Source organism: Protomyctophum bolini (genome assembly GCF_963924005.1).
Source record: "Protomyctophum bolini genome assembly, chromosome: 2".
Taxonomy (NCBI): domain Eukaryota; kingdom Metazoa; phylum Chordata; class Actinopteri; order Myctophiformes; family Myctophidae; genus Protomyctophum; species Protomyctophum bolini.
This window is the reverse complement of record NC_137863.1, coordinates 21592297-21607565: the sequence shown is the minus strand read 5'-3', so window position 1 is coordinate 21607565 and position 15269 is coordinate 21592297. Positions and strand designations below refer to the sequence as shown.

Sequence of the window (15269 nt, the reverse complement as noted above, 5' to 3'; positions counted from 1 at the left end):
TACGGCATACTATAGCGCGCAGTTTTTCTACATTTTTGAAGATTTGATAAGAATGACGAAATGACAAAAACGATGGGTTATAGCCCATGTTTTTTGAAATTTTGAAAAAAAAAGTTAGCCTCGTTTCTCATCATTTTGGACCATGGGCTATAGCCCATATCGTACGGCATACTATAGCGCGCAGTTTTTCTACATTTTTGAAGATTTGATAAGAATGACGAAATGACAAAAACGATGGGTTATAGCCCATGTTTTTTGAAATTCTGAAAAAAAAGGTTAGCCTCGTTTCTCATCATTTTGGACAGTGTGCTATAGCCCATATCGTACGGCATACTATAGCGCGCAGTTTTTCTACATTTTTGAAGATTTGATAAGAATGACGAAATGACAAAAACGATGGGTTATAGCCCATGTTTTTTGAAATTTTGAAAAAAAAAGTTAGCCTCGTTTCTCATCATTTTGGACAGTGTGCTATAGCCCATATCGTACGGCATACTATAGCGCGCAGTTTTTCATCATTTTTGAAGATTTGAAAAAAATGACGAAATGACAAAAACGATGGGTTATAGCCCATGTTTTTTGAAATTTTGAAAAAAAAAGTTATCCTCGTTTCTCATCATTTTGGACCATGGGCTATAGCCCATATCGTACGGCATACTATAGCGCGCCGTTTTTCATCATTTTTGAGGATTTGAAAAAATGAAAAAATGACAAAAACGATGGGTTATAGCCCATGTTTTTTGAAATTTTGAAAAAAAAAGTTAGCCTCGTTTCTCATCATTTTGGACAGTGTGCTATAGCCCATATCGTACGGCATACTATAGCGCGCAGTTTTTCTACATTTTTGAAGATTTGATAAGAATGACGAAATGACAAAAACGATGGGTTATAGCCCATGTTTTTTGAAATTTTGGAAAAAAAAGTTAGCCTCGTTTCTCATCATTTTGGACCATGGGCTATAGCCCATATCGTACGGCATACTATAGCGTGCCATTTTTCATCATTTTTGAGGATTTGAAAAAATGACGAAATGACAAAAACGATGGGTTATAGCCCATGTTTTTTGAAATTTTGAAAAAAAAAGTTAGCCTTGTTTCTCATCATTTTGGACAGTGTGCTATAGCCCATATCGTACGGCATACTATAGCGCGCAGTTTTTCATCATTTTTGAAGATTTGAAAAAAATGACGAAATGACAAAAACGATGGGTTATAGCCCATGTTTTTTGAAATTTTGAAAAAAAAAGTTATCCTCGTTTCTCATCATTTTGGACAGTGGGCTATAGCCCATATCGTACGGCATACTATAGCGTGCCATTTTTCATCATTTTTGAGGATTTGAAAAAAATGACGAAATGACAAAAACGATGGGTTATAGCCCATGTTTTTTGAAATTTTGAAAAAAAAAGTTAGCCTCGTTTCTCATCATTTTGGACAGTGTGCTATAGCCCATATCGTACGGCATACTATAGCGCGCAGTTTTTCTACATTTTTGAAGATTTGATAAGAATGACGAAATGACAAAAACGATGGGTTATAGCCCATGTTTTTTGAAATTTTGGAAAAAAAAGTTAGCCTCGTTTCTCATCATTTTGGACCATGGGCTATAGCCCATATCGTACGGCATACTATAGCGTGCCATTTTTCATCATTTTTGAGGATTTGAAAAAATGACGAAATGACAAAAACGATGGGTTATAGCCCATGTTTTTTGAAATTTTGAAAAAAAAAGTTAGCCTTGTTTCTCATCATTTTGGACAGTGTGCTATAGCCCATATCGTACGGCATACTATAGCGCGCAGTTTTTCATCATTTTTGAAGATTTGAAAAAAATGACGAAATGACAAAAACGATGGGTTATAGCCCATGTTTTTTGAAATTTTGAAAAAAAAAGTTATCCTCGTTTCTCATCATTTTGGACAGTGGGCTATAGCCCATATCGTACGGCATACTATAGCGTGCCATTTTTCATCATTTTTGAGGATTTGAAAAAAATGACGAAATGACAAAAACGATGGGTTATAGCCCATGTTTTTTGAAATTTTGAAAAAAAAAGTTAGCCTCGTTTCTCATCATTTTGGACAGTGTGCTATAGCCCATATCGTACGGCATACTATAGCGCGCAGTTTTTCATCATTTTTGAAGATTTGAAAAAAATGACGAAATGACAAAAACGATGGGTTATAGCCCATGTTTTTTTAAATTTTGAAAAAAAAAGTTATCCTCGTTTCTCATCATTTTGGACCATGGGCTATAGCCCATATCGTACGGCATACTATAGCGCGCCGTTTTTCATCATTTTTGAGGATTTGAAAAAATGAAAAAATGACAAAAACGATAGGTTATAGCCCATGTTTTTTGAAATTTTGAAAATAAAAGTTAGCCTCGTTTCTCATCATTTTGGACAGTGTGCTATAGCCCATATCGTACGGCATACTATAGCGCGCAGTTTTTCTACATTTTTGAAGATTTGATAAGAATGAAAAAATGACAAAAACGATGGGTTATAGCCCATGTTTTTTGAAATTTTGAAAAAAAAAGTTAGCCTCGTTTCTCATCATTTTGGACAGTGTGCTATAGCCCATATCGTACGGCATACTATAGCGCGCAGTTTTTCATCATTTTTGAAGATTTGAAAAAAATGACGAAATGACAAAAACGATGGGTTATAGCCCATGTTTTTTGAAATTTTGAAAAAAAAAGTTATCCTCGTTTCTCATCATTTTGGACCATGGGCTATAGCCCATATCGTACGGCATACTATAGCGCGCCGTTTTTCATCATTTTTGAGGATTTGAAAAAATGAAAAAATTACAAAAACGATGGGTTATAGCCCATGTTTTTTGAAATTTTGAAAAGAAAAGTTAGCCTCGTTTCTCATCATTTTGGACAGTGTGCTATAGCCCATATCGTACGGCATACTATAGCGCGCAGTTTTTCTACATTTTTGAAGATTTGATAAGAATGACGAAATGACAAAAACGATGGGTTATAGCCCATGTTTTTTGAAATTTTGAAAAATAAAGTTAGCCTCGTTTCTCATCATTTTGGACAGTGTGCTATAGCCAATATCGTACGGCATACTATAGCGCGCAGTTTTTCATCATTTTTGAAGATTTGAAAAAAATGACGAAATGACAAAAACGATGGGTTATAGCCCATGTTTTTTGAAATTTTGGAAAAAAAAGTTAGCCTCGTTTCTCATCATTTTGGACCATGGGCTATAGCCCATATCGTACGGCATACTATAGCGTGCCATTTTTCATCATTTTTGAGGATTTGAAAAAATGACGAAATGACAAAAACGATGGGTTATAGCCCATGTTTTTTTAAATTTTGAAAAAAAAAGTTAGCCTTGTTTCTCATCATTTTGGACAGTGTGCTATAGCCCATATCGTACGGCATACTATAGCGCGCAGTTTTTCATCATTTTTGAAGATTTGAAAAAAATGACGAAATGACAAAAACGATGGGTTATAGCCCATGTTTTTTGAAATTTTGAAAAAAAAAGTTATCCTCGTTTCTCATCATTTTGGACAGTGGGCTATAGCCCATATCGTACGGCATACTATAGCGTGCCATTTTTCATCATTTTTGAGGATTTGAAAAAAATGACGAAATGACAAAAACGATGGGTTATAGCCCATGTTTTTTGAAATTTTGAAAAAAAAAGTTAGCCTCGTTTCTCATCATTTTGGACAGTGTGCTATAGCCCATATCGTACGGCATACTATAGCGCGCAGTTTTTCATCATTTTTGAAGATTTGAAAAAAATGACGAAATGACAAAAACGATGGGTTATAGCCCATGTTTTTTTAAATTTTGAAAAAAAAAGTTATCCTCGTTTCTCATCATTTTGGACCATGGGCTATAGCCCATATCGTACGGCATACTATAGCGCGCCGTTTTTCATCATTTTTGAGGATTTGAAAAAATGAAAAAATGACAAAAACGATAGGTTATAGCCCATGTTTTTTGAAATTTTGAAAATAAAAGTTAGCCTCGTTTCTCATCATTTTGGACAGTGTGCTATAGCCCATATCGTACGGCATACTATAGCGCGCAGTTTTTCTACATTTTTGAAGATTTGATAAGAATGAAAAAATGACAAAAACGATGGGTTATAGCCCATGTTTTTTGAAATTTTGAAAAAAAAAGTTAGCCTCGTTTCTCATCATTTTGGACAGTGTGCTATAGCCCATATCGTACGGCATACTATAGCGCGCAGTTTTTCATCATTTTTGAAGATTTGAAAAAAATGACGAAATGACAAAAACGATGGGTTATAGCCCATGTTTTTTGAAATTTTGAAAAAAAAAGTTATCCTCGTTTCTCATCATTTTGGACCATGGGCTATAGCCCATATCGTACGGCATACTATAGCGCGCCGTTTTTCATCATTTTTGAGGATTTGAAAAAATGAAAAAATTACAAAAACGATGGGTTATAGCCCATGTTTTTTGAAATTTTGAAAAGAAAAGTTAGCCTCGTTTCTCATCATTTTGGACAGTGTGCTATAGCCCATATCGTACGGCATACTATAGCGCGCAGTTTTTCTACATTTTTGAAGATTTGATAAGAATGACGAAATGACAAAAACGATGGGTTATAGCCCATGTTTTTTGAAATTTTGAAAAATAAAGTTAGCCTCGTTTCTCATCATTTTGGACAGTGTGCTATAGCCAATATCGTACGGCATACTATAGCGCGCAGTTTTTCATCATTTTTGAAGATTTGAAAAAAATGACGAAATGACAAAAACGATGGGTTATAGCCCATGTTTTTTGAAATTTTGAAAAAAAAAGTTATCCTCGTTTCTCATCATTTTGGACGATGGGCTATAGCCCATATCGTACGGCATACTATAGCGCGCCGTTTTTCATCATTTTTGGGGATTTGAAAAAATGAAAAAATGACAAAAACGATGGGTTATAGCCCATGTTTTTTGAAATTTTGAAAAAAAAAGTTTGCCTCGTTTCTCATCATTTTGGACAGTGTGCTATAGCCCATATCGTACGGCATACTATAGCGCGCAGTTTTTCATCATTTTTGAAGATTTGAAAAAAATGACGAAATGACAAAAACGATGGGTTATAGCCCATGTTTTTTGAAATTTTGAAAAAAAAAGTTATCCTCGTTTCTCATCATTTTGGACAGTGGGCTATAGCCCATATCGTACGGCATACTATAGCGTGCCATTTTTCATCATTTTTGAGGATTTGAAAAAAATGACGAAATGACAAAAACGATGGGTTATAGCCCATGTTTTTTGAAATTTTGAAAAAAAAAGTTAGCCTCGTTTCTCATCATTTTGGACAGTGTGCTATAGCCCATATCGTACGGCATACTATAGCGCGCAGTTTTTCATCATTTTTGAAGATTTGAAAAAAATGACGAAATGACAAAAACGATGGGTTATAGCCCATGTTTTTTGAAATTTTGAAAAAAAAAGTTATCCTCGTTTCTCATCATTTTGGACCATGGGCTATAGCCCATATCGTACGGCATACTATAGCGCGCCGTTTTTCATAATTTTTGAGGATTTGAAAAAAATGACGAAATGACAAAAACGATGGGTTATAGCCCATGTTTTTTGAAATTTTGAAAAAAAAAGTTATCCTCGTTTCTCATCATTTTGGACCATGGGCTATAGCCCATATCGTACGGCATACTATAGCGCGCCGTTTTTCATAATTTTTGAGGATTTGAAAAAAATGACGAAATGACAAAAACGATGGGTTATAGCCCATGTTTTTTGAAATTTTGAAAAAAAAAGTTAGCCTCGTTTCTCATCATTTTGGACAGTGTGCTATAGCCCATATCGTACGGCATACTATAGCGCGCAGTTTTTCATCATTTTTGAAGATTTGAAAAAAATGACGAAATGACAAAAACGATGGGTTATAGCCCATGTTTTTTGAAATTTTGAAAAAAAAAGTTATCCTCGTTTCTCATCATTTTGGACCATGGGCTATAGCCCATATCGTACGGCATACTATAGCGCGCAGTTTTTCATCATTTTGGACCATGGGCTATAGCCCATATCGTACGGCATACTATAGCGTGCTGTTTTTCATCATTTTTGAGGATTTGAAAAAAATGACGAAATGACAAAAACGATGGGTTATAGCCCATGTTTTTTGAAGTTTTGAAAAAAAAAGTTAGCCTCGTTTCTCATCATTTTGGACAGTGGGCTATAGCCCATATCGTACGGCATACTATAGCGCGCCGTTTTTCATCATTTTTGAGGATTTGAAAAAATGAAAAAATGACAAAAACGATGGGTTATAGCCCATGTTTTTTGAAATTTTGAAAAAAAAAGTTAGCCTCGTTTCTCATCATTTTGGACCGTGGGCTATAGCCCATATCGTACGGCATACTATAGCGCGCAGTTTTTCTACATTTTTGAAGATTTGATAAGAATGACGAAATGACAAAAACGATGGGTTATAGCCCATGTTTTTTGAAATTTTGAAAAAAAAAGTTAGCCTCGTTTCTCATCATTTTGGACAGTGTGCTATAGCCCATATCGTACGGCATACTATAGCGCCCAGTTTTTCTACATTTTTGAAGATTTGATAAGAATGACGAAATGACAAAAACGATGGGTTATAGCCCATGTTTTTTGAAATTTTGAAAAAAAAAGTTAGCCTCGTTTCTCATCATTTTGGACCATGGGCTATAGCCCATATCGTACGGCATACTATAGCGCGCAGTTTTTCTACATTTTTGAAGATTTGATAAGAATGACGAAATGACAAAAACGATGGGTTATAGCCCATGTTTTTTGAAATTTTGAAAAGAAAAGTTAGCCTCGTTTCTCATCATTTTGGACAGTGTGCTATAGCCCATATCGTACGGCATACTATAGCGCGCAGTTTTTCTACATTTTTGAAGATTTGATAAGAATGACGAAATGACAAAAACGATGGGTTATAGCCCATGTTTTTTGAAATTTTGAAAAATAAAGTTAGCCTCGTTTCTCATCATTTTGGACAGTGTGCTATAGCCAATATCGTACGGCATACTATAGCGCGCAGTTTTTCATCATTTTTGAAGATTTGAAAAAAATGACGAAATGACAAAAACGATGGGTTATAGCCCATGTTTTTTGAAATTTTGAAAAAAAAAGTTATCCTCGTTTCTCATCATTTTGGACCATGGGCTATAGCCCATATCGTACGGCATACTATAGCGCGCCGTTTTTCATCATTTTTGAGGATTTGAAAAAATGAAAAAATGACAAAAACGATGGGTTATAGCCCATGTTTTTTGAAATTTTGAAAAAAAAAGTTAGCCTCGTTTCTCATCATTTTGGACAGTGTGCTATAGCCCATATCGTACGGCATACTATAGCGCGCAGTTTTTCTACATTTTTGAAGATTTGATAAGAATGACGAAATGACAAAAACGATGGGTTATAGCCCATGTTTTTTGAAATTTTGAAAAAAAAAGTTAGCCTCGTTTCTCATCATTTTGGACCATGGGCTATAGCCCATATCGTACGGCATACTATAGCGTGCCATTTTTCATCATTTTTGAGGATTTGAAAAAAATGACGAAATGACAAAAACGATGGGTTATAGCCCATGTTTTTTGAAATTTTGAAAAAAAAAGTTAGCCTCGTTTCTCATCATTTTGGACCGTGGGCTGTAGCCCATATCGTACGGCATACTATAGCGCGCAGTTTTTCATCATTTTTGAAGATTTGAAAAAATGACGAAATGACAAAAACGATGGGTTATAGCCCATGTTTTTTGAAATTTTGAAAAAAAAGGTTAGCCTCGTTTCTCATCATTTTGGACCATGGGCTATAGCCCATATCGTACGGCATACTATAGCGCGCCGTTTTTCATCATTTTTGAGGATTTGAAAAAATGAAAAAATGACAAAAACGATGGGTTATAGCCCATGTTTTTTGAAATTTTGAAAATAAAAGTTAGCTTCGTTTCTCATCATTTTGGACCGTGGGCTGTAGCCCATATCGTACGGCATACTATAGCGCGCAGTTTTTCTACATTTTTGAAGATTTGATAAGAATGACGAAATGACAAAAACGATGGGTTATAGCCCATGTTTTTTGAAATTTTGGAAAAAAAAGTTAGCCTCATTTCTCATCATTTTGGACCATGGGCTATAGCCCATATCGTACGGCATACTATAGCGTGCCATTTTTCATCATTTTTGAGGATTTGAAAAAAATGACGAAATGACAAAAACGATGGGTTATAGCCCATGTTTTTTGAAATTTTGGAAAAAAAAGTTAGCCTCGTTTCTCATCATTTTGGACAGCCCATATCGTACGGCATACTATAGCGCGCAGTTTTTCATCATTTTGGACCATGGGCTATAGCCCATATCGTACGGCATACTATAGCGTGCCGTTTTTCATCATTTTTGAGGATTTGAAAAAAATGACGAAATGACAAAAACGATGGGTTATAGCCCATGTTTTTTGAAGTTTTGAAAAAAAAAGTTAGCCTCGTTTCTCATCATTTTGGACAGTGGGCTATAGCCCATATCGTACGGCATACTATAGCGCGCAGTTTTTCTACATTTTTGAAGATTTTATAAGAATGACGAAATGACAAAAACGATGGGTTATAGCCCATGTTTTTTGAAATTTTGAAAAAAAAAGTTAGCCTCGTTTCTCATCATTTTGGACAGTGTGCTATAGCCCATATCGTACGGCATACTATAGCGCGCAGTTTTTCTACATTTTTGAAGATTTGATAAGAATGACGAAATGACAAAAACGATGGGTTATAGCCCATGTTTTTTGAAATTTTGAAAAAAAAAGTTAGGCTCGTTTCTCATCATTTTGGACCATGGGCTATAGCCCATATATCGTACGGCATACTATAGCGTGCCATTTTTCATCAATTTTGAGGATTTGAAAAAAATGACGAAATGACAAAAACGATGGGTTATAGCCCATGTTTTTTGAAATTTTGAAAAAAAAAAGTTAGCCTCGTTTCTCATCATTTTGGACAGTGTGCTATAGCCCATATCGTACGGCATACTATAGCGCGCAGTTTTTCATCATTTTTGAAGATTTGAAAAAAATGACGAAATGACAAAAACGATGGGTTATAGCCCATGTTTTTTGAAATTTTGAAAAAAAAAGTTATCCTCGTTTCTCATCATTTTGGACCATGGGCTATAGCCCATATCGTACGGCATACTATAGCGCGCCGTTTTTCATCATTTTTGAGGATTTGAAAAAATGAAAAAATGACAAAAACGATGGGTTATAGCCCATGTTTTTTGAGATTTTGAAAAAAAAAGTTAGCCTCGTTTCTCATCATTTTGGACCGTGGGCTATAGCCCATATCGTACGGCATACTATAGCGCGCAGTTTTTCTACATTTTTGAAGATTTGATAAGAATGACGAAATGACAAAAACGATGGGTTATAGCCCATGTTTTTTGAAATTTTGAAAAAAAAAGTTAGCCTCGTTTCTCATCATTTTGGACCGTGGGCTATAGCCCATATCGTACGGCATACTATAGCGCGCAGTTTTTCTACATTTTTGAAGATTTGATAAGAATGACGAAATGACAAAAACGATGGGTTATAGCCCATGTTTTTTGAAATTTTGAAAAAAAAAGTTAGCCTCGTTTCTCATCATTTTGGACCATGGGCTATAGCCCATATCTTACGGCATACTATAGCGTGCCATTTTCATCATTTTTGAGGATTTGAAAAAAATGACGAAATGACAAAAACGATGGGTTATAGCCCATGTTTTTTGAAATTTTGAAAAAAAAAGTTAGCCTCGTTTCTCATCATTTTGGACCATGGGCTATAGCCCATATCGTACGGCATACTATAGCGTGCCATTTTTCATCATCTTTGAGGATTTGAAAAAAATGACGAAATGACAAAAACGATGGGTTATAGCCCATGTTTTTTGAAATTTTGAAAAAAAAAGTTAGCCTCGTTTCTGATCATTTTGGACAGTGTGCTATAGCCCATATCGTACGGCATACTATAGCGCGCAGTTTTTCTACATTTTTGAAGATTTGATAAGAATGACGAAATGACAAAAACGATGGGTTATAGCCCATGTTTTTTGAAATTTTGGAAAAAAAAGTTAGCCTCGTTTCTCATCATTTTGGACCGTGGGCTATAGCCCATATCGTACGGCATACTATAGCGCGCAGTTTTTCTACATTTTTGAAGATTTGATAAGAAGAAACGCAAGCAAAGTCATAGCAGAGCCCCTTCTGAGTGAATCAAAGTCATAGCATAGCCCCTTCTGAGTGAATCAAAGTCATAGCCCCTTCTGAGTGAATCAAAGTCATAGCGCCTTCTGAGTGAATCAAAGTCATAGCCCCTTCTGAGTGAATCAGAAGAACCTATAATGATGGTCTGCTGTCCTTTACAGTTTACAGCTTTTAGTCCAAACACCAATAGGATCAAGAGAAGTGAGTCCAATCACCAATAGGATCAAGAGAAGTGAGCAAAGGATCACAATGCATGGAAAAGAGAGATCCCTGCATCCCTGATTACATTTACCAGTAACCACTCCACTGACTGCATTAGCCATGCACGTGAACCCTTACATGCCTGTTCTAGGCATGGCAGGTGAAACTTCAGTGAAAATAAAAGCTTTGTCTGTGTGTGTGTGTGTGTGTGTGTGTGTGTGTGTGTGTGTGTGTGTGTGTGTGTGTGTGTGTGTGTGTGTGTGTGTGTGTGTGTGTGCGTGCACGCATGCGTGTGTGTGTGTGTGTGTGTGTGTGTGTGTGTGTGTGTGTGTGTGTGTGTGTGTGTGTGTGTGTGTGTGTGTGTGTTTTATTTGAACTATTTATTTCAATACATACCGTATCTGGCTGGGACGGGGAAAATATGTTATTTGTGTGAAGATACTTTCAGATCTTTCATTTTCTGTAGGCCTATTTTAAATAAACAAAGCACATTATGTTGTCTGTTGTATGTTGCCTCAAATCATGCATTTCAACGCCCAATTGCCGTCACATGGCACCCTTTTCACATTGGCCTATTATATTGGTGCCACTCTTTATTGGTGAAGAACACAAGACAATAAAAGGTAAGGCTCATAACAATACAATTTGCGGTTTAGTTCTGCAATGGGTTTCTGCAATAATAACCCATATATATGTTTGTTATCTTATTTCAGGCCTATTGAATGGATAGCTGAACCTGACAGATGGCATCCTCGTTAACACTATAGCTAATATGTGACAAATAGGGGGTGTACTTCCTTGGCCTACTGGCAGTATGCACAAGAACTTTTGGTGTTGACAGCTCACCCCTATGCCATAAAAACAATCCACGCCTCATAAATAATACATATAATAACAAGAAATTGGGTCTAATAATGGCATGGTTTCACTGTGCAATCTGTTGGTTATGGATAGCAGTTACTAGGCCTGGACTCTGGAGTTTGTCAAGGATGCGTATTAGTATCTGATCAGAGAACCATGTGGAACTCCATATCGTCGCTTTCGGGTAGAAATTGTATGTCCACGATTAAAACTTCTGGGAACTCAGATTATTAGTCCAAGAGTGTTTCTTTTTTGAGGGGCACTAGCCACTCCTATGTCCAGCTTTGAGGGTGTGTACGTGTAAACACAAACATTGAAGACAAAAGTGTGTAACATTGAAGACAAAAGTGAGGACGCAAATTGTTATTGGCCAGAATGAGATGATGATGATGACGAATGATGATAAGAGGCAAGAGCTCCCCTCACTTCATACGGGTGTGATTTTTTTATTCAATATTATAAAATAATGAAAATAGCTCTACAAGCTGACAACACAACACATTGCGACGCACTGTGAGCTTGTAGATCTGCTATTTTTACTACTTTTCTGCAACACTCTTGTGTGAGGTTCATTGCCTGACAGCAATGAACAGATTAACATCAATATGACGTCAGTACTTGGGAACAGTCTGGAACCATGTGAACTTCACACCTGGGCTAGACTGACGTCGTCAATAGGTCTTACGACACCGCTGTGGTGTTGGCATTATATAGCAGGTGTGCCGGACAGTGGAGTATTTAGCAGTTACAAGAGTCCTCACCGCTACGACTGGTGACCCCTATATGAAATCAACCTCGAACCTTATCTGAGTCTAAACACACAGTTTACGGTGTGCAAACAGCAGAAGGATGGCAGAGGACCAGAGCTCTCAATCCTGGCCAAACAACAAGGATGATTATGTTCTCAAAGAGGTGATAGGGAGCGGTGCCACAGCCGTGGTCCAAGCAGCGTACTGTATGCCCAGAAAGGAGCAGGTGGCCATCAAGCGCATCAACCTGGAAAAGTGTCAGAGCAGCATGGATGAGCTTCTGAAAGAGAGCCGGTCTTTGAGCCAGTGTCACCATCGGAACATTGTCTCTTACTACACCTCCTTTGTGGTTAAGGATGAACTCTGGCTGGTGATGACACTACTCAGCGGTGGTTCTGTGTTGGACATAATCAAGCATACCATTAAGCGTGCTGAACACATCAATGGCGTCTTGGGTGAGGCCTGCATCGCCACCATCCTAAAAGAAGTGTTGGAGGGGCTGGAATACCTGCATAAAAATGGCCAGATTCACAGGGATCTGAAGGGTGGAAATATTCTTCTTGGCAGCGATGGCTCGGTGAAAATTGCAGACTTTGGAGTGAGTGACTTCCTTGCAGCTGGAGACAACCGAAACAAAGTGCGGAAGACATTCGTGGGTACACCTTGCTGGATGGCCCCAGAGGTCATGGAGCCGGAACGGGGCTATGACTTCAAAGCTGACATCTGGAGTTTCGGTATAACAGCCATTGAACTGGCCACCGGAGCCGCACCATATCACAAGTATCCTCCCATGAAGGTGCTTATGCTGACCCTGCAGAATGACCCTCCCTGCCTGGAGACGGGTATCACCGACATGAATATGGTGAAGAAATATGGCAAGTCCTTCAGGAAGATGATCTCCCTGTGTTTACAGAAAGACCCAACGAAAAGGCCAACTGCTGGCGAGTTGTTAAAACACAAGTTCTTCACAAAAGCCAAGAACAATGAGTATTTGGAGGAGAAGCTCAGGAAGGCGCCGACCATGTCGGATCGCTCGAAAAAGGTGCGTCGCGTACCCGGGTCCAGCGGCGTTCTCCACAAGACAGAGGACGGAGGATGGGAGTGGAGCGACGACGAGCTGGACGAGGAGAGTGTGGAGGGGAAGGCCGCTGTGGCGGCTCTGCGCTCGCCAAGGGTGAAGGACGAATCACACAGTTTGGAGATTTTCCTTCCCACAGTCGACACCCCGGTTCTTCAGCCATCTGTCTCAGCCCAGGAGGGCATTGGGAATGCTGCTGCAGACCAGACAGGTGGAGAGGCTATACCACATACCCCTGCTCGGGCACTGAGATGTCTCTCACTTGGACCGGCTGCACAGGACCTGGCAGCATCGAACGCCAACGTACCACAGGCCTCCACTCAGTCGGGGAGTCACTCACTGGAATCGACGCCTGCAAAGGGCCCGGCGGCATCGGGCGCCAATGCCGCCATCAGCCTGGTGCTGACCCTGAGGAATACGAAGAAGGAGCTCAACGACATCCGATTCGAGTTCATGCCCGGCAGAGACTCTGCCGATGGGGTGGCCCACGAGTTGGTCTCGGCCGGTCTGGTCGATGGTAAGGACTTAGTTGTTGTTGCTTCCAATTTGCAAAAGATCGTCGACGATCCTCTGAACAACAGAAATGTGACCTTCAAACTGGCATCAGGCTCGCACGAGCCGGACATACCCGACGACGTCAAACTGTTGGGGTTTGCACAGCTCAACATCAGTTCGTCAGATACTGAATAGGTATTATTTATTCATTCCAGTGGTGTACAGTATAGCCCAAAACCACAGAGCAAAAGGCAGCGTTGGGAACAGAGGCAGAAATCAAACAACCAGAAAAGGTAAAAATAAAAAATAAAACAGGCATGGTGTATATAACAACAACTGGAGTGTCAGAGGCAAAAACAGAGGCAAATTTATGCACAGCTGCCAGGCCACGGAAGTCAGTTCCTGAATATTCTTCACATTTTGTGAATATGTTTGTGCCAGTTCACACGTTTGTCTCGGATCCACCACCAAACTGAAACTGACATGTCAGAGGTTCACAGGTAAGCCACATTTCTAGTAGACATCTTGTTTAATAACATGGACGTGATGGAGGATACGACCCAACCATTTTGGTAATATTTTATAATTTTATAATGGAAGTAATGTCTCACATTTTAAGTATAAATTTAGTATGCATAATATACAGTAGCTAGTCCATTGTTCCAATAAGGAGCTCATATAAAACCCTGATGAAGCACTTGGAATGTAGGAGTAGGTGAGGCATTACATATTAAATATTGTGAAATTACGTTATGTGGCAGCCAAGTATATGGACATTTAATGTTTGTTTAGAGCCTAATAATAATAAATTCCCTGTCGCCAGGTCTATGGACTACTGCTTTTGGGTAGTTATGTAGTTTTTTTACCGGCCAAGTTTGTTTAGGATAGTAAATGTTTGTTCAGGGTAGTAAATGTTTATTTTGCCATTGACTTGAATGGGAATCTGAAGCGGAATAATAATGCATAGACACACAAAGCCACACATTGGAGCGGGTATAGCATAGCTAAAAAAACTGAGAGTACAGTGAAAATGCATCAACATTTCAATGTATTTAGCAATTGTATATACACATATACTTGTACTGGCCGACCTGTTGCATTCTGATGTTCTTTATATATTTCTCTCTATATTGCTGTATAAATAGATTAATAATAATGTTGCCAGCAACCAATTACCCTTTGGGCGTTGAGGAGTCTCCCAATCTCTATAAATCTGATCAGTTGTATACCATCCCTGCCAGCCATACCCTGAAGAAGGCATTGTTGCCCAAACGTTGGTTTCATGTTAAAAGTTTTTTTCATGGTGATTATATGAGCTGTGGAGATCTCCTTATTTTTCAAGTCTTCTCACTATTGGTGTGTGCTCCTAGCTATTTTGTTTAAATGTTAAAATGCATAACACGAGAAATACATGCTGTGAGTTTACATTATGAATATGTAATGTGTACAATTAATTATGGTACCTATACAGTAGGGGGTGAGCCACTATTATGAGAACTGTACGTCCACGGCTAATCTTGCAAACCACTGACTGGGCCAGAAGGCAAAGGAAGTAAATCCCCAATTTATTTTTGTTTTTTTCCATCTGATTCACTCTGACTCATCAATATGACATAATCAACATGACTATGCAATATTGTCAATTTCCCCTTTCCT

General features: G+C 38.3%; 1 protein-coding gene across 1 annotated transcript; it reads left to right on the top strand.

Moving 5' to 3' along the window:
- Nucleotides 1–12140: 12140 nt before the first annotated feature.
- Nucleotides 12141–13808, top strand: LOC308333231 (serine/threonine-protein kinase OSR1-like; the record flags this gene model as incomplete). Its single annotated transcript, XM_080789470.1, has 1 exon — nt 12141–13808. One exon carries the CDS (start codon nt 12141–12143, stop codon nt 13806–13808), a length of 1668 nt encoding a protein of 555 aa, XP_080645596.1.
- Nucleotides 13809–15269: the final 1461 nt, after the last annotated feature.